Source organism: Bombyx mori, chromosome 10 (assembly GCF_030269925.1).
Source record: "Bombyx mori chromosome 10, ASM3026992v2".
Lineage (NCBI taxonomy): Eukaryota > Metazoa > Arthropoda > Insecta > Lepidoptera > Bombycidae > Bombyx > Bombyx mori.
Genome location: NC_085116.1, coordinates 3,917,419 through 3,942,405, shown reverse-complemented (window position 1 = coordinate 3,942,405; position 24,987 = coordinate 3,917,419). Strand labels below are relative to the sequence as shown.

Here is a 24,987-nt window from a genome sequence, read left to right as displayed (position 1 = left end):
GGAGTCCACCTTTAGAAACTTTATTGCTTTTAGTTTATGGCTTCGCATAAGGATCGGTGTAGTCGGTACGTAAACACTATCGGAGACGCATCTCATTTATTGGGTCTAAGTAAAGGAGCCGAAGGACTATTACCGCGTGGTAGATCACCATCTTATCTTAAACGATCGATAAATAGAATCGGCGATGAGACCGCAGCAATCAATCAAAGGCAGGCACCTCGCTCGTCGTACCGTGGTGCCGTGGTCCTTACAGCCAACTGTCTTCTAATTATCGACATACGAACTTACTTAATTACGATACAGTCGAGTATTGCACGGCGTTACAATAAATGAACGGCGCCTGTATTTTAGGAAGCTTTTCGAGGAAGGGCTAAGATACGGCTGCGAATTAAAGTTGCGCGCACGCATTGGTTTTGTGGTGCCGACAAAGAGGCCGCCACACGCGAACCGAGCCCGATTCACAATTAAGCCCGCGTGTGTTAATTGGTATTAATTTAGTGTGCGTGGTGTAAGTAACCGACCGATAGCGAACGTGGCGAGCAGTTACGTCTGTTTGCCGTATGTACTACAAGGAGACGGTGTCACTGATTGTTCACAAACCGATTGAAACAGTTTCACATCTCGTTAAAGCTGTGTATAGAATTTGAATCGTGAAAGATAGAGTAATGTATTTCCAAAATAAGCTGTAACTGGCTCTTCTATTGTCCTTACGAAGCAGTTTCCTGATGTATTAATTTAACGACAGAAAGACTTTTTTTTAACAAAGTTTTTCTTACTATGTTTAAAGGGATGAAACGGATTGCGTAATTTTGATTAATTTTGCGAGCCTTGAATTGTTCTTTTTTTACTTTTTTAATTTGAAGGATAGGAATAGGTTAGATATTATTTCAATGCATTTAAAACTTCGGATGCTAAATATGTACTCTATGGCCTTTGGTTACACTAAGTTGGCTGTAAGTTTATCTGCTTAGAATACTTCGTAAAGAAAATATATCACGTAAAACTATTATGTGCGCTCTTCGAACTTTTTTATTTGTAGTTAATTAAAATGAAACGCCCTTTATAATTAGGTAATACATTCGAATTATTTTTTCTTTATATTCAGTAAGCAATTTAATTCGAATTAAAATTTTAACGGATTAAAAATCTAATCACAACGATCACGCTCTCCGCCAATCGTTCGCACCGAACGCGTCAACTCGCGTAATACGTTAGGAGTGGGTGATATAAATCGTATATAGATTCAATATCTATATATCGAAGCAATATCGTTGAATCCGATATCGCCCCGCACGAAATCTATATATCGATATCAGCCGATACACGATATTGCTCGATGTGATGCGCATCGCCATATCGGACCGATTCGTGAATCGAAATCTATATTTCGATACAGCCGATACACGATATTGCTCGATGTGATGCGCATCGCCATATCGGACCGATTCATGAATCGAAATCTATATTTCGATATCAGCCGATACACGATATTGCTCGATGTGATGCGCATCGGCATATCGTACCGATTCGTTAATATCAGCAATATTCGTTTGGTTCGTATCGAATCGGCCAGAGTGAGTGAGCGCACGATAGGGATATCATGTGATGAATGAAACAGAAACAGGCATTATCCATACAATTGTAAACCTTATATTTAAGCACATATGTCTGTAGATTATTCTTAGCGTATCAGCAGGATACAATTAAGGAAAGAAGTTTCAACTTTCGACCCTAACTTGAATGCAGTATAGCCTATTTGCATCGTTGAATTTAATTTCATGCGCTTTGACCTTGAACTAGAATTTTTGGACAAGTGTTTATAAATACTTAAAAGTTTTTTGTGTTTGATTTTTAAAGTACACATTTTTCTATTTTTAGTTGAATCCAAATAATTGAGTTTATTTCTTGTGTTTGTATTAAACTTTTGAAGTCTACACTCTTTTGGTATATTTTGTAATTTTAAATTAAGACACAAAATACTAAAAACTGAAAATAATGTAGCCAGTCCTAAGCCTGGTAAAAGCATGAAGGAAAGTTTTTTCGATATTTTTATTTTCATGTTCTTTTTATTACTTTATGATCATATTATAAATTGATATCAGAAAACCAACCGTATAACGTTGACTTAAATCTATATCTACTACGATATTATATCAGCGTATCGTTTCAAATCTCAAATATCATGAATCGAGAAAATCTACTAGCATCCATCAATATATAGCGGTAGGCAGCGGCTTGGCTCTGCCCCTGGCATTGCTGAAGTCCATGGGCGACGGTAACCACTCACCATCAGGTGGGCCGTATGCCCGTCTGCCTACAAAGGCAATAAAAAAAAAAAAAAAAAAAATATAGATTCAGAAAATATATAGATTCAATATCCGATATTGATCCTCGATATATAGATACGATTCGATACGCGGCAAAACCGATATTACCCACTCCTATAATACGTACGAGGAATCGCGTCAAGGATGTCGCAATACCCGCAATGTGTGTTGTAGTTCAAAAGCACCGCTCCACCCGTCATCGACGCATCGCCACAATTAAGCCCTGTTGCGACATACACCCAGCTATTGACATTGAACTCTTGTTACATATTTCACAGAAATGCTCCCGGTCTCGCTTCGCCAAGTCCCGAACGTTAATTTGTTGCGACTCCAATAATAAACGATTTGGTTTTTATCCTTATTAATAATTTTCAATGTGTGTATCGACCTTATTGATGTGCTGAATCTGTAGTGTTATACACAATAGTTATTTGTGCAACAAGAGAGCAAAGTTGTTTTTTGTTTCGAGTAAGCGAAGGATTCTATGATTGATTCACGAGTTAGCGGAGTGATTCAAAGTTAGAATCCTGAGTGTAGTGTGGGACTCAACAGCACGAGATGCAAAAAACTTTGCTCTCGTGTAGCACACATAACTTTTCACCTCAGTAGTAGGAACACCTATTACTTAGGAGACATAGAAATAAACAGGAATAGATTGAAATAACTATAAAAAAAATGTTATGTCTTTATTACGAATATTTTTAAATTTTAGGGTATTACACGTGTCCGAACGTGTTTTCTTTGAGGTCGAATTCCAAAATCGAATTTCGAAGGGGTTTGTTTTTCACTCGCTTTTTTATATGCATGTGAAAGAGACAGAGCACAGTAAAATTCGAATGTTTCCAATTTATGGCTGAACAATGTCAATTCGTGGCACTGAAGATTGAAAAATTAAAAGGCTACTTTGACCCACGCTCGAATCAAAATCGTGTTTTGTTTACTATTGTCTCGCAGCAAAAGCGGCATGTTTGAGCTGCTGAGGTGAAAATGTCTTTTTCTTTTTCAAATGCGATGCAGGTGCCTGATTTTCAAAGGGCCAAACATCAACAGCTCGAATATATCATCTTTCATCTTGTGACTTCATGGTGATGTATCGGTTTTATAAAAATACGGGCTGCGTAATAGCTTTGATGCACGGGGAGGTCGGTGGTACCAACTCGCGTGGGCTTATAATAAGCTATGCAGATCAGAATTCGTCGTCGGAGTAGGGACAAAAAAGTAGGAAAAATACGTTTACTGTTAAGGAATTGCGGTCTTAAGACAAGGAAACTAGATGTATATTACCGTATCTATCCTAAATAGGTGAGTTATTTTGTGTCGAAAAGTTTGAACATTTTCAACGAACACTTTTTGGAATGGAACGAAATCTCTGCATTTTTCCATTTTTCAGTAATAAGTGATATGACGCATAATGTTAAATAATAAAAGAAACACTCCTTAAAAATAACAAGCTCCTGATCCGCTTGGTGATAAGTGATTACTGGAGCCCTTGGACATTACGAAGTTAAAAGCTGTCGTACTGTTAACCGCGAGATTTCTCAAAAGTATGTTTATACTTTACTTTTCTTGTAGGATCTTTTGTGAGTCCGCACAGGTAGGTACCACCGCCCTGCCTATTTCTGCCGTGAGGCAGTAATGCGTTTCAGTTTGAAGGGCGGGGCAGCCGTTGTAACTATACTAGACCTTAGAACTTATATCTCAAGGTGGGTGGCGCATTTACGTTGTAGATGTCTATGGGCTCCAGTAACCACTTAAGATCAGGTGGGCTGTGCGCTCGTCCACCCATCTAAGCAATAAAAAAATTATTATAGTATGTCACAACAATGACATCGCAGCGTCTTTTATTGGTGAGTCGTGTATGAGAGTACGTACATAATTGTGGCTTTGTTTTCGTTGCACCCAAGGGAGACGCAGGTCAGATTACAGGGCCGAATTCGTCAAGAGACTGACAGTAATTTGAATTCAAAACGTACGAATGTCAGTGACACAATTAGAAGATAAAAAATAAAGGAATTCTTCTAATCCTAATGCCTAGTTCTGGCAGTAAAATGGCGCCCGGTTTAAGTATGTTTGCCAACTAAAGGAATCCAGTAATGCAAGTGTGTTTGAAACTGATATAATTGTATTATTCCACAAGGTAAATACGCTGTCGTCTATATTGAGGGATCCTGTCACTACCAATAAATGGGACCCTAAGATTCATCTCCTGCTATAAACAAATCAAAACAAAACATCAAACGACTTGTTCCATTAATTTTTTTTTATGTCAAATAATGAGAAGAAAAATGTAAATACTTTGACGACTAAAACTTTCGTTCGTTATTTTAAGATCAAGGAGTGAAAAGCTATTTGGATTAAGCGACATTTCGCTTCATACGCGACTAATCTTTGTAATTAAAGGTCCGTTGTCTTTGGTATTAGGTATCAGAGAACTTCAATTAAGCACCCTATTCAAATAGTAGCTGTAGAAGTTTTTTGTTATGATATTTTTTGAAAATTTTTTGAGCTTTAAATGGCTCTCCTGTAAATTTTTCAAAAATGTCGCTTTGACCTCGCCTTTCACCCCTCGATATTATAATTTCCAACTTTTCGAATAATTTGCAGTTTGCGTAGTCACGGAGACTAAATGGCTATTTGTCAATATTTTTGAGACAAAGCCGTCAAAGTAGTTTAAATTACGACTACGATATGCGAAAACCGATGAACATACTTACAAATAAAAATGAAGTAAATTAAATGTAACGAATTTTGTAGAAAAAATAATAATTAGGGCTGCATCTCATAGAATCTACTTAGTTAACGCTATCCGTATCGAAACACGAAAATGAAGTTCGCGAATCCAGATGAACTTCAAATTTTTTTTTGTCGAAGGTGGTCCGAGGCATTTTAACTTTTTTCTCAGGGTGTGAGGAAACCATTTTTGAAGCCGTAATGGAACTCATATTGAAGACGATTAAGTTGCTTAGCTAACTACAAATACTTTTCAGACACGATGTCTAACGAATGAAGCGGAACTTAATCGCTCGCGCCGACGAATCTATGCAATTACAATTTTATAATCGACTTGTCGAGATCAGCGACGTCTCAATAATTTGTTGTATCTAGCGTGTAGCGTCTCCGCACAACTATCATATGTTGATAGTGCAAAATTTAAAACACACAAAACAACGTTAAAACGTTTCGACTAAGTTAAACGATACGCATTGATTACAACCAAACGAGGGACCCATTTCATCTATATATTAATACGTGAAGCAAAAACTTTGTATCCCTTTTTACGAAAATTGTACGGACGGAGGAGTATGAAATTTTCCACACTTATAGAGAATATAGATAAGGAGTGCAAAATGCTAATATTTTAAAATAATTTTAAAATAATGCATAAAAGATACATTAAATCAATATAGAACACTACATACCATGTATTTCACGCACACACGCATGCATACTATTTACTGTCAAACTTTTGTTCTTGACGTCTGTTGTCAAATTGAGAATAGATTAAATATTGTTTGTCTGTGTTAATATTTTTTATAGTGTAATCTTAGCGAAATTGGTGATTATAGAAGTATCAAATACAATCTTACCAGTGTACAAACTTACAATTCTAATTAATTATAGTCGAATTTCGACTACTGCGGGACCTCTAGTTTGATTAAAAAGTAGATAATACTCTGTAAAACATTTTCCCTTAACGAAATTACGTTATATAAATGCGGACGATTTAAAGGGCTAATCCTGAATCCAATCCTGCGGGAGTTATAGCTATATCGCCAGTTTCGGTAGCTACTCCGTGCAGTGATAGGATCGGCGCGTGATGTCGCGATGCGACAGTAACACGATTACATCGCGACTGCATGGTAAAGCGCGGGTGGCACCCACGCGGACTTTGCTGCACACTGCTTTATATCTCCTTGGTACTCTGTTTATTTTTACAAATCATTTTGAGGTTAAAACAAACAAATTCATGCTCACTGCACTCTCAGTACTCTAAAGCCAATTGTACACTAGTCGTAGACCCGGTCTGTATTTAAAATGTTTGAGTTTATCTAAAGTCTATCGTATTCTTTACATACGGAAATAGGCAGTTGTTAACCTACCGCCCGATAAGAGACATGGTGACCAGTGGTCTAAAACAACAATTAAGTAGAAGAATTTTTAAAGAAGTTAATTAGTTTAAGTTTTACTTTAAGATCTGCTTTTTTCCCATACCTATTCGCTGGAAGCCTAAGAGGCGATACCAGCTACGCCCGGACGGTTAGGTGAGCTCACGGGCTCAACCAGAGAGAGTTTGCTAACACTAGCCCTAGCAACAGCAATGAGTCGCAGAATGTACCACCGGATCGGAATCACGACCCACTGAGAAAATCCGGCGAGAAACTCAGTGGGCTGAGATCTCCCTTGTGTAAAACACGACAAGATCAGAACCGACGTTTTTTACGCCTACTGTAACGAGAATACGTGCATTCAGTTTTACGAGCGTTATGATGGACGAGGCACCCTTGGATCGTCTCGTGGGGAATAGTCGCCCGTACCAAGAGTTGCGATATGAGCACGTCTGGGAATATGAGCACGTCCTCCTGGTTACCGTGCCGCTGATCTAATCTGTCCTTTACAGCGGGGTGTCGATCGATAACACCCAGTTACGGTCACCTAAATGCGTATATAGTTACATTTACAAAATTTACACAGCTAAATAAATTCTGTTTACAAAAACGCGTTTTTTTCTAGAATCAAATCGAAAGAAGCATGTGATGCATCATCAGTTCACGTTACGATTTTTAAGGTAGCAAAGCCGGTACGAAATGCGTGAGAACGGTTCCTGAGTTCCGACTAACATGGGTTACACGATGGTTAAACGCATGTATCGGTAGATACCGATCTAACCCGAGCCGTTCGTTGGCGCCATAAAAACAAAACATCTTCAACCCGGCCACTTTCTTCCCTAAATTATTCGAGGAATTTACAACGTTTTGTACGACAAAAATGAATTTAACTTAATGAGAAATTATCATCTGACTTCACCTCGGCTCTGGGGCAAAAAATGAATCATCTCAGACGACAAGCGAACGCATATTTTTTGTTTGTACAAAATCGGAATTATAGTTGTGTTGTTTGTTTTTTCGACGATCGTCGATTGTTTTACGTTTTATGAAGGCGGTCCACGAGCATGCTCAGGAGCCAGCGATGACTCCGCGATTCCGGTACCTACCTAATCGTTCGATTCAACCAGATACCAAATTAAGAGGGATCTTTCTCGTCGTGACAAATTTATCGATTGTCACTTTAGGAATCGTGTAGCACAAGGTAGTTTAAGGACTTTAAATAGAAACAATGCGGTGGAATGTTTCCATGATTGGGCTTCTTTCCTTTTACTTAATGTCCCTTGAGATTTTATGATACGATCAGCGAGTAGTCTAGGCGACCGCTCGGCGCGTGCTTTAAATTCTGAGGTCGAACCCTTCCATCCGATATTACCCATTACAATCAATGACAGTACGTTTTTTATCACGTGGAATATAATTTATAGCCTTTTATTTTTATAAACGGTTTTCATCAACTTCAAATTGTCCAATTATAGAGAGTTCACATGGTACTGTGAAATGACAATTACGAACGATAAGAGGTTTAAAGTAAATCGATAAAAACAAAATCTTTAAAAATCGATATTACTTAAATTGAGCAAACGAATCTTTTTACATTACTAGTAACGTAGAGCGAAATTTAATTCGAGTTCAACTTGAGAACACGTACTGGAATCTCGCGATATACGATATCATTGAATCTGATCAATCGAGAAATTTTTACGTCAAGTTTCCAGGACACATTGAAGAGTGACGAGTCGGTCTAGTAGTGTGGTAAACTGTTGGAAGACGTCCGGCTGTCATAATCTGATTATTAGTGCTGCGTGTGCTGGGCGGGGCGCGCGGCGGGCGGCCGGCGCACCGCAGGAGGTCGGCGCCCGCATCCCTCCCGCTCGCACTTACACTAAACGCCGTCAGCCAGCACGGGACGGACGGAATCCACTCACCGGCCAGGCGACAAACGACCCGTGGTAAAACAAAAGGAATGTTGCCGGCGACGCTTTGAGGCGCCGGCGCCGGTCCCCGCACCCTAATCACCCATTTTAATTACTACACAGATCGAATCAATTAATCGGTATTTCTGTTAGAACAAGCGCCGGATTGGGCTTACGCTCGTTTCTAATGCTCGTAGTTGCGGCTGATTTTGTTCATGATTACACTTCTCGTAGTGTACAAATGCCTGGAATTAGTCGAATTCTCATTGTCAGACACTAAATTATTAGTGTGATTCTTATCTTCGCTCAACATAGGTATCTGCTCTGCAACGCGAACATCCCCCTCCCTGTGTCTGCACAAGAACCGGCGCAGCCCAATCTTTTTTAATTATTGCTTATGATTTTTTCAAGCGAATTCGGTCGCGCCCTTCCTGTCGAGTAACACGAGAATAAATAACGAGTTTTTATGTTGTGTGTTTGTTTTTAAAATGGCGGGAGGTCTGCGCGACGACACGCGAGCGATGCGCGGCCGCGCTGTCGCCGCCGGCCCGGCCTCGCCCATTTGTCATATTTCGGTTTTAAGAAAAAATAAATAACACACTCTATTTCGACCAGTGTTTGTTTGTAGGACGATTATTGAGGGTTAAGTATTATCTTAAAACATCGACTGCAACAGATGGAACGTGTCATAGTTTTGTAACAGTTTGTTATTAATGCGTATTGATGCGTATTGATGCGGATGCATTCGACGGATTAAGGGAGAGCCAGCATAAAGATTGTTATAATATAGGTAATATAAATGAATTCTAGATGAACTAATTGAAATAGTTCGAGTCTAGAATAATGTCGTCCTATTGGAGTGTACACGGTAGAATTTTTACCGTCAATTAAACAATGAGCACTCAAAAAACTTGTTAGTGTATACATACACATCACTTTGCAAACAGAGAACCTGTTTAGGACAGGTACGTAACTGAGCACATGTGCGTGTTTATGTTTCTTATATACAAAGTGATTCACACATACCCGAACAGGTGGGAAAATTTGAAACACTGTTACCACAAATCCAGAATCTAATATATAATGCAAGCGCATGGCCGCCGTGCACAGGTGTTAACTCTCCGCTCGACCCTGCCCTTACAAACGAACCGCCCAAATCCACTGTTTACCTTTACTATTCAATCTTCGACCCCGGCTTCATTCTAGTCAGAGAAAGAACACATCTAAGAACGGCTTTTAACACTGCTAAGAGCATCGACTAAAGGCACAGAGAGAGTTACACTCATCAATTTGTGTAGTTAGTTATAGGTGCAACGTATTCTCGTTGCTCCAACAGAATAACTCAATTACCTCGCGCACGCACAGCCTCGGCTAGCGTTCAATACAAGAAATGCATGAAATATTTTTGACCCATTTCATTTTGTATGGCGCCAAGAACGGCGCCGGCGCGCCCCCGGCCTCTCGCGCGGGATCATTAATATAAAACAAACAAAAGTGACCTCTAGACGGCGCGCGGGCCGACCTAAGGAGATTCACCAAACTATGGATAAAGCGGTAAATTATCTGAATGTTACGTTGTCCAGCGAGCGCGTGGTGGTCTGCACCGTGGGGAAAAAACGTGTAGAAGATGACAGGGGCGCCGATGAACTGGCCCAATTATTCGCAGAGAAAAACTGGAGCTCTGTCGGAACGCGTTCGTACACTGCTCGTGCAGCGTTTTGCTCGTGAAAGGGGTCCAGTTTTTGCAATGAATTTAACAACAGAACGATACGATGTCGTCAAAAGACTAATTACACGCCATTGATTACGAAATAATTTAAACTTAAATTACATTAGAATACGATTGGACGTGACATACTTTATGAATCAGATTGAATTTGAAGATGTACCTAATATCACAAAACATTTTAATATAATTTATAATTTAATAATCAAAAAAAGTATCTATTAGTTTTTTTGGTGTGTGTAGTGTCGTCATTAATACCTATTGGGGCATGTGACCCCCAAGATTTTCAACATGTAACTTTTATTGAAATTAATTTGACCAAAATTGACATTCAATTTAGAAAGACTTCATTATACAAGTAGCGGTGGGTAGATAGATTCATTCTGATTTATATTACTATTAGTAACAGTATGTCATGTGCTAATGTCAAGCAGCGATAATGGTGGAAGTCATCGCGCGGTGGGTCGCCGGGAACGAAGGCGGAGGCGCCGAGATGGCAACGACTATGTAATTTCTACACTGCTCGCCCCACATTACGGATCACGTAAAAAAATAATTGAAGGGGTACCATCGTAAAGCAAACAAGCTTATAATAAGCTGTAATTTGTGCTCGGCCATTTAGAGAAATGCACAAATTGCCTCGGAGGCAGCTGTTTGTTTTGTCTATGACGGAGGTCCGGGTCCGACTCCGAAATCGCCCGTTAACAAGGCCCGCGTCAGATTCGGCAGCCCTAATGGGTTTTCGTTAAGTTTTTGTTATTATTTCGTAATTTATTACGAGTAATTCGTTTTTGTTAGATTCGATTCTTGGCTTCGAACAGCTGCCACGTTTAATTGGATCGATAGTTACAGATAATAATGTCTACTGGTTGTTGGTATGCTGTATGTCCCCACGGGTAGGCCCACTGTCTAGCCTATAACAACCGCGAAGCAGCCATGTGTGATGTTTGAAAGTATATAGGGTAGTTATAGAATATAGAAGTTATAGAAACCATTAGGAGTTCGACCTCATGTCTCAAGCTAATTGGAGGAATTCGCGATGTGACAGCAACCCTGTACGTATAGATAATATCAAGATTCCATCTATCGAACTTAGTTCACAAATATAGCAACTTTGTTAACCAAACTGTTTTTAATACAAGGTTCTATCATATGTCTAAGTGTTCGGAGAAGTAGATTTGGACCTTTCTTATTGCTTAGATGGGTGGACGAGCTCTCGGCGCACCTGCTATTTAGTGGTTACCGGAGCCTATAGACATCATATCAAATCATCATGTAACTATACTTGAAACCTTAGAACTTATCTCAATGTGGGTGGCGCATTTACGTCGTAGATGTCTATGGGCTCCAATAACCACTTAACACCAGGTTGGCTGTGAGTTCTTCCACCCATCTAAGCAATAAATAAATAAAAATCTACAACGTAAATGCCATCACTTATCTTGAGATGTGAGTTTCAGTTTTTACAGTACAACGGCCAACTTGCCCGGAGATGAGCAAGTATTCATGATATTCAAGGAATATACGGAGTTCATTGACACAGCTATTGCATCACCTACTAAATTAACGTGAACAACTGACCTTCCGCCCTTGGTGATGATCATTTCCGTACCGATGTCATGAAATCTCCTCCAGAGGTCGCCGTTGAGAAGTCGCGCTTCGCACGCTGGCGGCTCCGCATCCGCCCCTATGCGGTGTTCTGAAACGAAAAATATTGATATAATAATATGTATTATACATCATTTTATTCATATAATTGAATAAATGAGTGAAGCTCACGAACCACCTGCTGATAAATGATCACTGAAGCTCACAAACATTACAACATTAAATCCGTCACCAGTTTTGAGACTTAGGGCTTAAAAAAAAAAAACTTAGATCTTGTATTGTAAGCCTTCGTCTATAAACATAAAAATGAACGTTTGTATGTTTGTTCTCTAGTCGTTCGTTTACCATTCATCTGATTTTGATGAGAGGTTGTACAGTTACTGTTTCCATCTTAGGGAAGCTTCCTGTCATTAAAAGATTTGCTCAGCTGTTTTATTGGAAAAATAGGTAGAGCCATGATACCTACCCAATTCAGATACAATACGATCTACCACAACTATATTTATATTATTTTATTCGAACATTTTAATTTAAAATACGGTATGTCTGTATGTTTCCCAATTTTATGAGAAAAAAAAATGTGAATTTGTTTATTAATTATTATTATTATTTCTTTTTCCTACCTAAGATAGCCTTGAGAGGCTATTTCAGCTTCTCCTTGGTGCGTAGGTGAGCTCTCCGGGCTCTAACCGGATTGTTGCTAACAGTGGCCCTAGCAAGAGCAGTGCTTCGCAGAATCTACCATCAGATCGGAAACGCGACCTACTGAGAAGATCCGGCGAGAAACTCAGTGGGCTGCGTCTATGGGTTAATTCGCTCGTCGAGCCCTTCGTCCCAAGCGATGGCTTCGACGAGGACGGTGACCAAGTTTATTAATACAAATAGATACATACATTCAATTTATCCTGGAAGGATCGATTGAATGCTTAATGAAGACATGTAGTATAATTAAGACCTGTAGTAATCTGTAGAGAAGTCGTTGTGGCCCGAAGGATAAGATGTACGGTGCATTTGTATCTTGCGATGCATCGGTGTTCGAATCCCACAGGCGGGTACCAATTCTTCCAATGAAATACGTACTTAACATTTGTTCACTATTGACATTCACGGTGAAGGAATAACATCGTGTAATAAAATCAAGACCCGCAAAATTATAATTTGCGGAATTACTGGTCCTCTTGTAAGTCCGCACGGGTAGGTACCACCGCCCTGCGTATTTCTGCCGTGAGGCAGTAATGCGTTTCGGTTTGAAGGGTGGGGCAGCCGTTGTAACTAAATTGAGATCTTAGATATTTTAAGGCGAGTGGCGGCATTTATGTTGTAGATGTCTATGGGCTTCGGTAACCACTTAACACCAGGTGGGCTGTGAGCTCGTCCAACCATCTATACAATGAAACAAAATAAATAAAAAATTGTGACAAGTATTCACCCGGCTCTTACAATTCCAGCGACATTTTAAATGCTTTATTTGCAATAAAAGACTGGTCGGACTGGAGAGTCTATTAAAGCAAGTTAGAAAAGAAAGCGCAGCCTCGTACGCGATAGCCATCAAATGTATAATCAGTCTCGAATTTTATTTCCTCCCAGACACCGCCGGCGTCACCATGAAATTGGACACATAGCTGTTAAAACATAACATTTCGAAATAAATTCATTACGAATTCCCCTCGGATTTCTCCGTCACTAATGAGACAGTATAGTTTTCGTGTTCTCGAAGACATTTTAATATTAATATTTTTTTTTTATTACATGCGCATTTTGCAACGAGTTTGTGTGTAATCAAAGAGGCCGGCGCAATATGACGTCAGTTTTATACGAACGTCAAAATGAATGGATGTGTGCTTAAATTGTAAATGAAATTTCTTGACGTTCAAGTCGTCCGGTCCAAGCTTCGATAAGCGCGTTTCTTTATTATGTTTATTGTAGTAATTAAATTTAAGAATTATTATTGATTGCCAGAGTAAGATAACTGGATGTATCTCAAACTACCTACATGTTTTGCGAGACCTAAATTATTATGGTTCTCAAACTATTCACTATGGGTTTTTATGTTTGAGGATTGGCTGTGGAAATTCTATTTTTATTGCCTATGTAGCTGAAGGGAACAGTATGTTGAATACTCTCTGTTTGTCTTTACGGTCAGAGGTCACAGACATGATTCTAAATAACGGACCTCATTGAAGATTAGAAATGTCGTCGTGGCCTAAAGGATAAGACGTCCAGTGCATTTGTGTTGAGCGATGCACCGGTGTTCGAATCTCAGGCGGGTACAAATTTTTCTAATGAATTAAGTAGTCAACAAATATTCACGATTGACTTCCACAGTGAAGGAATAACATTGTGTAATAAAAATGAAACCCGCAAAATTATAATTTGCGTTATTACTGGTGGTAGGACCTCTTGTGAGGCCGCGTGGGTAGGTACCACCACCCTGCCTATTTCTGCCGTGAAGCAGTAATGCGTTTCGGTTTGAAGGGTAGGGCAGCCGTTGTAACTATACTACAGACCTTAGAACTTATATCTCAAGGTGGGTAGCGCACTTACATTGTAGATGTCTATGAGCTCCATAACCACTGTGTGTGTAACCCACCAGGTGGGCTGTGAACTCGTCCACCCATATAAGCAATAAAAAAAAAAGTCGTCAATTATATTGGTTGTCGGTGGTGCCATTCTTCAAACCGAAACGCATCGCTGTTTTGTAGTAGAAATGGCAGAAAAGTGGTACCAACCCGTACCAGCTTACAGGCGTCTTTAACTACACCAACGGGTGGAGATATGAAAGATTTTATTGTCATTATGGTGAAATTAAGCAGTGAAAGTGTATTCAATCAACCACAGAGCTGTTGACGGAGCCATTAAAAAAGGCCTATTCATTGTTAAGTGTACTCCTCAACCTTGAGTTTTTTATAACTTTTGTTCTTGCATTGATGGATGAAAGACAGCCCACGTGGTGTATATGGGATTTTTTTTGCCTAAGGACTGCGACTGGATGACCGAACTCAGGCAAGAATTTGCAACAATCTGTCCTAGTGGGTGCAGTGCTTCGCTGAATCTTCTACCGGATCGAATCGTGACCCGCTGAGAAGATCCGGCGAGAAACTTAGTGGGTTGTGTCATGTGGCTTGCACGTCGAACTCTTCTTCGCATTGACGAAGACAACGAGAACGGTGACGGGATTAATTGCTTATCGGGTCCCATAGGCGTCACAGGGTCATCGCTGACATGAGGTCGACGTCTCAATTGTATGTATAAAGATATATTACGTCTATGCTAGTCTTTGTGGCAGCAATCGGAAAATCGTTAATACAAACTTTGTTTTCTGTTTCGTGAACTTATCTATATATTAATACGTGAAGCAAAATCTTTGTATCCCTTTTTACGAAAATTGCGCGGACGGAGGAGTATGAAATTTTCCACACTTATAGAGAATATAGAGAAGAAGTGCACAATGCTAATATTTTTTTTTAATAATGCATAAATGATACATTAAACCAATAAAGAAAACATTACACACACTACATACCATGTATTTGATGCACACACGCATGCATACTATTTATTGTCAAACTTTTGTTCTTGACGTCTATTGTCAAATTGAGAATAGATTAAATATTGTTTGTCTTTGTTAATATTTTTTATAGTGTAGTCTTGGCGAAATTTGTGATTATAAAAGTATCAAATACAATTATAATAGTGTACAAACTTACAATTCCAATTAATTATAGTCGAATTTCGACTACTACGGGACCTCTAGTTAGTGTAATTATCCATTACGTAGTTTGTTCATAGCTCACAACCCGATACGTTTTACAAGTAATGTTATTTTTAAGGAATTTTTAACTAATAAACGATTCAGTAAGTAAGTAATTGCATCCTCTTGCAATTACACATTATTATTTCGTTATTACCATTAGCTATTATTAGCAATTTCAATCTATTGTCATTTTAGAATTTGTCTTTAATATAATGCATCTCCAAAACACCGACGTTCAATCTATCTGGGACGTTTCCGATCAAATTAAAATTCTAATTGACGATGCATTAATTAATAATTCCATCATCATCGCGGCAACAGAACTATTTTCGTAGGAATAATTTACGTTCATCAACACAGAATAATTTGACACGATCAATAAATCCGTATCACTGGAGTCACGGAAAGATAACGTTCGACGTAAATTATTATTGTGTAAATTGTAATTGGCGTTTTGTACCGAAAGCCGATGGTCGAACGGTTTAGTTGAGAGTGTACATACAGTGTTACTAACGGATTTAATGACCGGCCCTCGTCCGATCGCGTTTTGTAATGATTGGTGTGCGTGACGAACGCGCCGTGGTGATGAGCGCGTTAACCGATCCAGGCTGCTATATACACATCTCGTGTGTTTATGAAATCTTAATTCCAGGTTATCGTCAGGGCTGTCACTTCTCAGTTACTTTTTTACAGTCCGTTTTAGGTCGAATGATGATCGTAGCACGCAGGGTCATTTTAGCCTTGAAAACGCATGGGCGGCATAGTCAAAACATTGACAATCTCCGCGCGCGCATTCCCAATACGGCCCACTACTATTAAGCAACTTTAAAATATCAACAACATCTTTGACGTGGCAATGTCTTATAATATGATGGAGCCGGCTGCACGCACGAAAAAAAACATGACTCATGCGGCGTTACCTCGCTCTGAGGCGTTCCATTTAAGGCTTGAAGTGCAAGCGAGAGCGCGCAACGAGCGACAAAGAGGCACAATCGGCCTCCGCGTTCGGCAGCGTTCGACCTCTGTCTCTCTCCTACTTGAGTGAGCGATGCATCCGCGTGGACAGCTGCTATACAATAATACATTTACATGTTTTCGTCAAGTATGAAGTTCAGTGAAAAGTGAATGTGGTGTCAATTATTGTCCATACAAAATATCTATCAAACAAATAAAATTAAAATTTTCTTTTGAAAAATGAAACCATTCCATCAGTATTTTCTTACGACGTTGTCATGTTCAACTATCGCCAGTAAACCGACTTTACAGACAACCGATTTTTTTTATTAATATTGCTTACATTCTGTCCAGTGGTTACCTCAACCCATAGACATCTACAACGTAAATACCGCTACCCTTCTTGAGACCTGAGTTCTCACCTCACTTCTCGAGGCCTCAATTTTTACAATACAGCGGTTGCCCCACTCTTCAAACACCGAAACGCAACGATCGGCAGAAATAGGCAGGGTGGTGGTACCTACCCGTGCGGAGTCAAAGATGTCCTGTCACCAGTAATCTGCACATTAAATTTGCTTACTACATTCAAAGCAAAGTAATCATATTTCTTCGAAATTAAAACACTATTGAGTCGTAACGAACAGTGAATGTATTCATTTGATCGGAAGTATCTTTTAGTTTTAATGGCAATATTAACGTTTCATTCGTGTAAGTGATTAGTGTGTAATCTGTAAATACGTTTCTAAAGTAAAAGCAATTAGTTTCGAATTATTGAACGATATTAATAGTTACTATTTTATGATTATTATGCGTAATGAGTCGTGCGGTAACGATTGTAGGTGATTAATTAATGATTTAGTTAATTTTGGATTGTGGTTTAAAGTTGGGCACGATGTCGGCGCGTGAGTCAGTAAAGTACGTCTTTTATTGGTTGCAACGCGTTATATGTAAATGCAAACTGTTTCAATTTCCATTAAAGAATTAATCGTGAAAGCAAAATTTGCAGTGTAACTAGTCTGACACAAAGGGGTACACAAACAAAGATGTAATGCGTATTGCTTATAGAATATATTCTGACTTTACGAACAAGTTAATGTTCATGAAATCTCCTTGTCTCCTTGTCTATCACTCTTGTCAGATGGTCGTGGTCGTCATTCAGAATAATTGCTGTGGGCCTTTGTCATGCGCCCCACAAGCAATCGCCACTTCTGCTTAGTGAGCCTGGTGCACTCATGTAAACAAGCGTCAATTGCCGAATTGACTCTGTCAACCTTGATGAAATATCGATACATAATTGCAACGTGTTTTAAAAGCGAACAGCTTTTTTTTTATTGCTTATATGGGTGGACGAGCTCACAGCCCACCTGATGTTAAGTGGTTACTGGAGCCCATAGACATCTACAACGTAAATGCGCCACCCACCTTGAGATATAAGTTCTAAGGTCTCAGTATACAACGGCTGCCCCACTCTTCAAACCGAAACGCATTACTGCTTCACGGCAGAAATAGGCAAGGCGGTGGTACCCGTGCGGACTCACAAGAGGTCCTACCACCAGTAACTCACAAGAGGTTCTACCACCAGTAATACTTGTACTTGAAAACGATGTGTTCAATTTCAGTGTGTCATTAGAAATTTAGGCTCTTCAAGCATCGGTCACCGTCCACGTTGAACTCGTCGATAGCGACGAGCGTACTAACCCATAGACACAATTGAGTTTCCCACCGGATCTTCTCAGTGTATCGTGATTCCGATCTGGACCACCATATCGGAATCACGATACACTGAGATGGTATGGATGATATGGTGGTCCAGATCGGAATCACGATACACTGAGAAGATGTAGAAGAAGAATGTACCAACATTCTGCCAGGCACGTACTCCAAGTACCTACCTACATAACTTGAACAGACCCTTAGGCTACCAACGAATGGGTAGGGAAAAAAACTAGAAACCATTTCTACAACGAACCATCCAGCTATAGAATTAATTCCCCACCAAGATATTCAAGTTCTGTGATGTGACATGTAGTACAAGTGAAGTAAGTAGCAGGCAGTGGGTATGATGTGCTCAGGAGGGCAAAAGGCTCCTCTTGCAGCAACAAAAAAACGATTGTGTTTTAATTCAAATTTAGTTAAATAATATACGCGTGTGCTGAAAGGCACTCACCGCCATGCGATGCAAACATGAGAGCGCAAAGTTTGAATTTTTTGGTGTTATAGGGATATATCGTGTCTGTTTTGTTTTAATCTGCAATGATTTGGTATCTATGGCGATGACAGGATAGGGATGACGGGATAGGATCCGTAGATCAGGATGTATAGATATGTATATACATCATCGATGTAAATGCGCCACCCACCTTGAGATATAAGTTCTAAGGGCTCAGTATAGTTACAACGGCTGCCCCACCCTTCAAACCGAAACGTATTACTGCTTCACGGCAGAAATAGGCAGGGTGGTGGTACCTACCCGCGCGGACTCACAAGGGATCCTACCACCAGTAGTTTTGTACGATACAGGTGCTTGGAGATTGGTATAGAGAAGTAAACAAATGTAAATCACATTGCTGACGCACTCGATGTGTTGCAATTTATCATGGAAATGTTTTCTTAGCATTGCATGAGTCGTACACATTAATTAAAATAGCGTAATGACTGTTTTATTTTTATTTTAGCAACAGCTTTAGATGGTGAGCGAGGTTTGCTCGTGACTGCAACCTACAAATACGCAAATAATTTTTTTCCATTCATTTTAATTTTGAAAAATGTATTTGGGTTTTTTGAAGTGAAATCTTCTTTAGCTTATCGTTCTAATTCGAATGTCAATGAAACGAAAAATCTACAGTAAAAAGAGATAGACACATATAAGATTGAACATGGGAGAAAATGAGATAGGAAGCATTATACAGTGTTTAGTATATTTGTGGTTCTCTTTGTGCTCTGCTTTGTACCTACCTAATATCGTACTTAATACATTCTGAATAAATCTATGTAATATATACGAATAAAATGTAAGATAATTATCAAACTTTGTATCAATATGATCAACACTAAAACCTACAATTATCCTCTTCCTGAAATTTTACATTCGTCTCATTATCTTGAAGCCAACATATTTGAAGGTTTTACTTCTACCACGTGTGAATTGCACACATGTTTCTTAAAGCTACCAGTTCACCATCTATATAAAATTCATGGTGTATACTGTAAAAAAAATTGAAGAACCAAAATAATTGTAGAAAATATCAATTCAATTGGATAAACGACAAATACTTATCTATATAGTATGTAATTATAATTGCCTGGCTGACTGATTGTTTCATCAATACCCGTTTCATAAGCCACTAGGACTACAAACTTCATATATTGTAAGCATTCGAAAAAGGAAAGATTTTTCGTAAAAAATCAACGGAAAAAATACTATTAGAAATAAGGGCTTATACCAATGTCCATCGTTCAAGAATAATTCATTGCTATTCGAATAATAGCATGAATAGAATATCGTAGATTATAAAACTGCTTATTGAACAAGAGTAGCAAAAATTAAAAGGTTAATAATGACCAAAATGTTATCGGCGTTCTTGTAGCGACGTTTTTCAAGCAACCTTGTAATATTTTGTTTTGCGATATAATTGTTTGTTAATGATGACCATGGCACCGGCCACGTCATGGCTGACGATAGCGACCCTGATTATCTGCTAGTGTGTGCTTGTCGCGTCGTGCAGAGCTGGGTCAGAATGTAATTTTTTTTTACTTCTTAGGTGGGTGGACGAGCGCGCAGCCCACCTGGTGTTAAATAGTTACTGGAGCCCATAGACATCCACAAAGCAAATGCGCCACCCACCCCGAGACAGAAGTTCTAAGATCGCAGTATAGTTACAACGGCTGCCCCGCCCTTCAAACCGAAACGCATTACTACTTCACGGCAGAAATAGGCAGGGTGGTGGTACCTACGCGCTTCTTACTCACTTAAATTCGTTTTATGTTGCAAAGGCTGTATGTGTATATTAACTGGTACAGTAAATTTTTAGAAAGCTGCATGTGAAAATATTCATATTTAAATATATAGGAAAGTATGTTGTCAAACGGTAGGCAGCGGCTTGGCTCTACCCCTGACATTGCTGACGTCCATGGGCGACGGTTACCACTCACCATCAGGTGGCCGTATGCTTGCCTATACGGCAAAAAAAAATTAAGTTAATTTTGAAAACTTTCTTTACGCTAATGTAATAAAAAGCAAACAATATTTTACTATATTATGTTCTGTTACATTTAAAAGTGAAAACATAAAGAAGCGAAATGTTTGGTTGACATAATTTTCAGTTTCAGAATGTTTAAATTTATTTTGATATTCCACGCTTTGTTTTCATTAATATTTCGGTTTGAATTATTAAAAAAGTTTTGGTTAAATTACATGATATTCCAAAAATATAAAATTTTTCGTTGGCACCGGCCGTGTCCAAATTGTGAAAGTTTTTCAAATCAACCCCGAAAACGTATCCTAGATCTAACAGACAGGGCAACCGAACATATACCTACAATATTTATTGCCAGATGGGTGAACGAGCTCACGGCCCTCCTGTTTATCGGAACCCCCTTTTTTCCTACGTATGCTGATCGCCTTGAGAGGCTATTTCAGCTTCGCCCTAACGTGTAGGTGAGCTCGCGGGGCTCAAACCGGAGTGTTGCTAACACTGGCTCTAGCAAGAGCAGTGCTTCGCAGAATCTACCACCGGATCGGAAACGCGACCCACTGAGAAGATCCGGCGAGAAACTCAGTTGGCTGTGTGTGTGGGTTAATTGGCTCGTCGAGCACTTCGTCGCAAGCGACGGGTTCGACGAGGACGGTGATCGGTGCTTAAGGTACCTAAAAGCACCGTTAATGGATCAGGAGGATCTGTAATGACGTGTTTTGGGCGACGTCGACTGTTTAACATTCGGTCTACAGCATCGGGTATATAAGGAACCCCTAGTCTCCACAGTATGAAAGAGATCTTCATCATAACGATTTCCATGGTGAAAGAATAAAATCGTGTAACAAAATCATAGCAGTAAAATTCATAAATATGTGTAGCTAATTCCTGATACACTTACAAAGGTAGGTACTATCTTCCTGTCTACAGGTGGCGTTATTTTTCTGCGAAGCAGTAGACTTCACGAGGAATTTAAAGGCAAATGGGACGTTCACTAAAAGGTGCAAAAAAGTATGTCTCCTGATGTTTCATATTTCATATTGCAATAGCATTATATTATTTCTCAGAAATAGGCAGGTGGTAGACTTTCATAATGCCATAACATCAGTACTTAAATTGAGCACATATTTATTTATCGTACTGGTACCGTCAATGATGTGCTGAAAAAAAACTCATTTTTGAGAAAGCTCGGTTTTTTGGCACATTCAAATCCAATTTTTCTTCGTTTAAATTAATTATTTACATACATAATAAGAATTAAAGAGCTGTCTGATTCTCATCTAGAATTTACAAAAATCCATTCCACAGATTCTCGAATTCTATTTTATCTATATATTACGTGTAGATAACGAATTAGGTACGTACGAAGCGAATGACCAGGCATCACTAAATCTCCGAAAGGTTTCAAATACTTCTTTTGAGCTGTGGGCGTTCGCTAAGAACATATTTGACGTAGTTTACGTCTAGAATGGAATTTTCATCTTTATTAACATCACACACGTCATAATAACGAATACGTATAGAATAAGTTGTCATGGCAACCGTTGATATAGGTTATGACCAGAAATTGGCACAAACAAGTCTCATCCCGGGAAATGCAACGTAATTAATACTGTTACTTTTACGGTTTAGTTTTACGTTTTATTATATCCATTATAATATTATTTCCATCGTCTCAAATCACTAATAACTGATATGTGATTTTTTTTATTGCCCTTGTAGGCAAACGAGCATACGGCCCACCTGATAGTGAATGGTTACAGTCGCCCATGGACTTCAGCAATGCTAGGGGCAGAGCCAAGCCGCTGCCTACCGAGCCAAGCCGCTGCCTAGCTGCTTAATATAATGGCAAGATTAAACTGTAATAGCAGTTTTAATTATGTCTATGACTCCTGAAAACCGAAGAAAAACTTAAATACAAAATACGGCGGTGAAGAAGCGGAGCACGTCTAGTTCCGCATAAGGCCCTTCATTTAAATCTTGACACGCATAAAAGATTTCAACGCACATATGTATGTATGTTTCGGTGAATGGCATACGTTCGAGCGCGTTACAAAATAAAGTTTTAACTGAACTGATTAGTATAATAGCTAATATACCCATAGCTGGTTGTTTACGTCCAAAGATCTTGGCTAATGATATAGAGAGCGCATTGTATAGATGTTACCGAGTCTTCGCCTATCTTCTGTCAGATGTTTAGCGATTATCTGTGAAACAGGAATGCCACTGCCCACCATAAGGCATAAGGTCCTAGTCTGTCTCATCCTTTAAGCTGGACTATTTACCGGACTTACAGTACGACTCATTATCACCAGTAATCACGCGAAAGTTTGTGGTATTACACGGTGAGGAGTTTTGTAGTATTTTAAAAAAAAAAAATTTTTTATCTTAGTACATACTGAATTAATTTATTCTCAAGAATCTTAATAAGTTCTCATGTTACACAAACTGAGTAAGATGTTATAAGGTTGAAGTCTGATGTCGAACTATCTGAGTTTAAGGGGAAAAAGAATAGGTTTAAACCTACACGAATAGTATTTACTAAACAATTGAGTCATTCAGACTATGAACCTTATTAGCAAACTTATTTAGGATCTCGATACCAAAAAATTACTACCTATTAGTAAATACAATAAAACAAGATATTACTAATATGAGAACAATAAATACATATTAATGTTCAAATAACAAAAGAAAATTTTATGTAAGGTAAACAATATATATAGGTATATACAGATTATTTTGTAACACAATTTAGAACTTAAGACCTAAGAGCTAGAGTACATTTAGTCCCTTTAAGCTGGACAGCTTATAGACTTACAGTACGACTTATCATCACCAACAATCACTAGAAAGTTTGTGGGCTTGGTTTTCATTACGTGAAGCTAATCCTTCAACGTAGAAGTTGTTTGTGAACACGTGTTAATGCTTAATGCGTGTTAATTCGTGTGTATTTCCGTAGAAATATTGATACCTGTCTGCGGGATTTGTATGTTGATAGTCCTATCGCTCGAGATGAATATAAGCGGTCTTTTTCCACTTAAATCACGGCCACTTTAGCTATCATGCATAGCTAATCATTTGGTGTTGGTAATTAGTGCCCTTGACTGCTGTTGTGAAGATTGAGGGTATGTTCCCATATAGGGGAAACATTCGTATGATGAATAGGTTTGTTTGCTCTTAATTTTTGCTAAGACTAGCCCTAGTAAGAGCAGTGCTTCGCAGATCTATTATCGGATCAGAAGCGCGATCCACTGAGAAGATCCGGCAAGAAACTTATTGGGCTGTGTCTGAGCGTTAAGCTCTTAGTCCGATTTTTTATATCTATAGGTATATCTATGTTTAAACGTGTCTAGTCTCTGGTTCCCTTAGTACAGTTAATCCTAGTTTTGGGGCCGGACAATAGTGTGTTACTTATTCCCGACTTTTATTGTTTAACGCAATAACCAATTTAAAGATATCCGATTAATCTGAAAATTTGCACACGTATCAAGGACCGATGGCAATACAATAATTTTATTACTTTATCCTAATATATTGACTAGACGAAAAAAAAAGATTTTATTTTGATTTTGACCGAGGCACGCCGCACAGATGACGTCACGCCAAATTGATACATCATTAAGAGTTTTCAATCACATCGGATTCAAAGTTGTCTGGACATGAGAATTAAGAAACCTTATTCTAAAAATGGCAACAGATAACCCATTAGAACCAATTACTTAATAAAAAATTCAAGTAGGTATGTTAAAAAAAAAATCAAGTTGGTATGTTAACCCTCCATGCTATCCTCTTCGTTCCTATCTCGCTAGTTACAAAGGAATATATAGTTTTTTTTTTTTTTGTAGAACAGCGAATTAGCTCACGGACGTCGTCTCTTAAGCGGCCAACGGAATTCGTCGACATGACAACGTGGCTTGTATGAGAGGTTAAAGTATGAATTGTATTAAAGCAATACCTATACTACTATTCAAACCTATTAAAATTGTAAACAGAATAAATATGACGAACGCAATTTGTCTATTTGCAATTCTATCGAAACCATTCAGATTATTCTCAAATCACACAAATATGAAAACAAATACATAATTAAACAAATCGAAACACAAATAATACTTACGTAATCCACTCAGAGAAGCGGCATGTAACATTTGCTGCCGCAGCAGATACTCGCCGAAATGCGCCTGGTCCATCATCATTCTTTTATAAATAATAAAAACCGACACAAAACCAGCCAACCCGGTTCACTTCACAACATAGTCCGTCCAGAACAATTAAGTAGGGAATCGTCCGCAGTTTAATTAGCAGAAAAACACGACAAAAAGTTCATAATTATAAACGTAAATGAAAGAAAACAAAACAATACGTGACGACAGAACGACAGCTGCGTTTGTACTAAAGTGTGT

At 38.8% G+C, this 24,987-nt stretch overlaps 1 protein-coding gene across 1 annotated transcript in view; it reads right to left on the bottom strand.

The window, feature by feature from the left end:
• LOC101737694 (T-box transcription factor TBX6) overlaps window positions 1–24,987 on the bottom strand; it is a 58,158-nt gene extending 33,171 nt beyond the window's left edge. The window contains exons 1-2 of the mRNA XM_004930448.5: window positions 24,702–24,987; window positions 11,654–11,771 (exon numbers count right to left, since the gene is read on the bottom strand). Of these exons, the coding sequence (XP_004930505.2) occupies window positions 11,654–11,771; window positions 24,702–24,780 (197 nt within the window). The 5' untranslated portion in view covers window positions 24,781–24,987. The remainder of the gene's footprint in view (window positions 1–11,653; window positions 11,772–24,701) is intronic.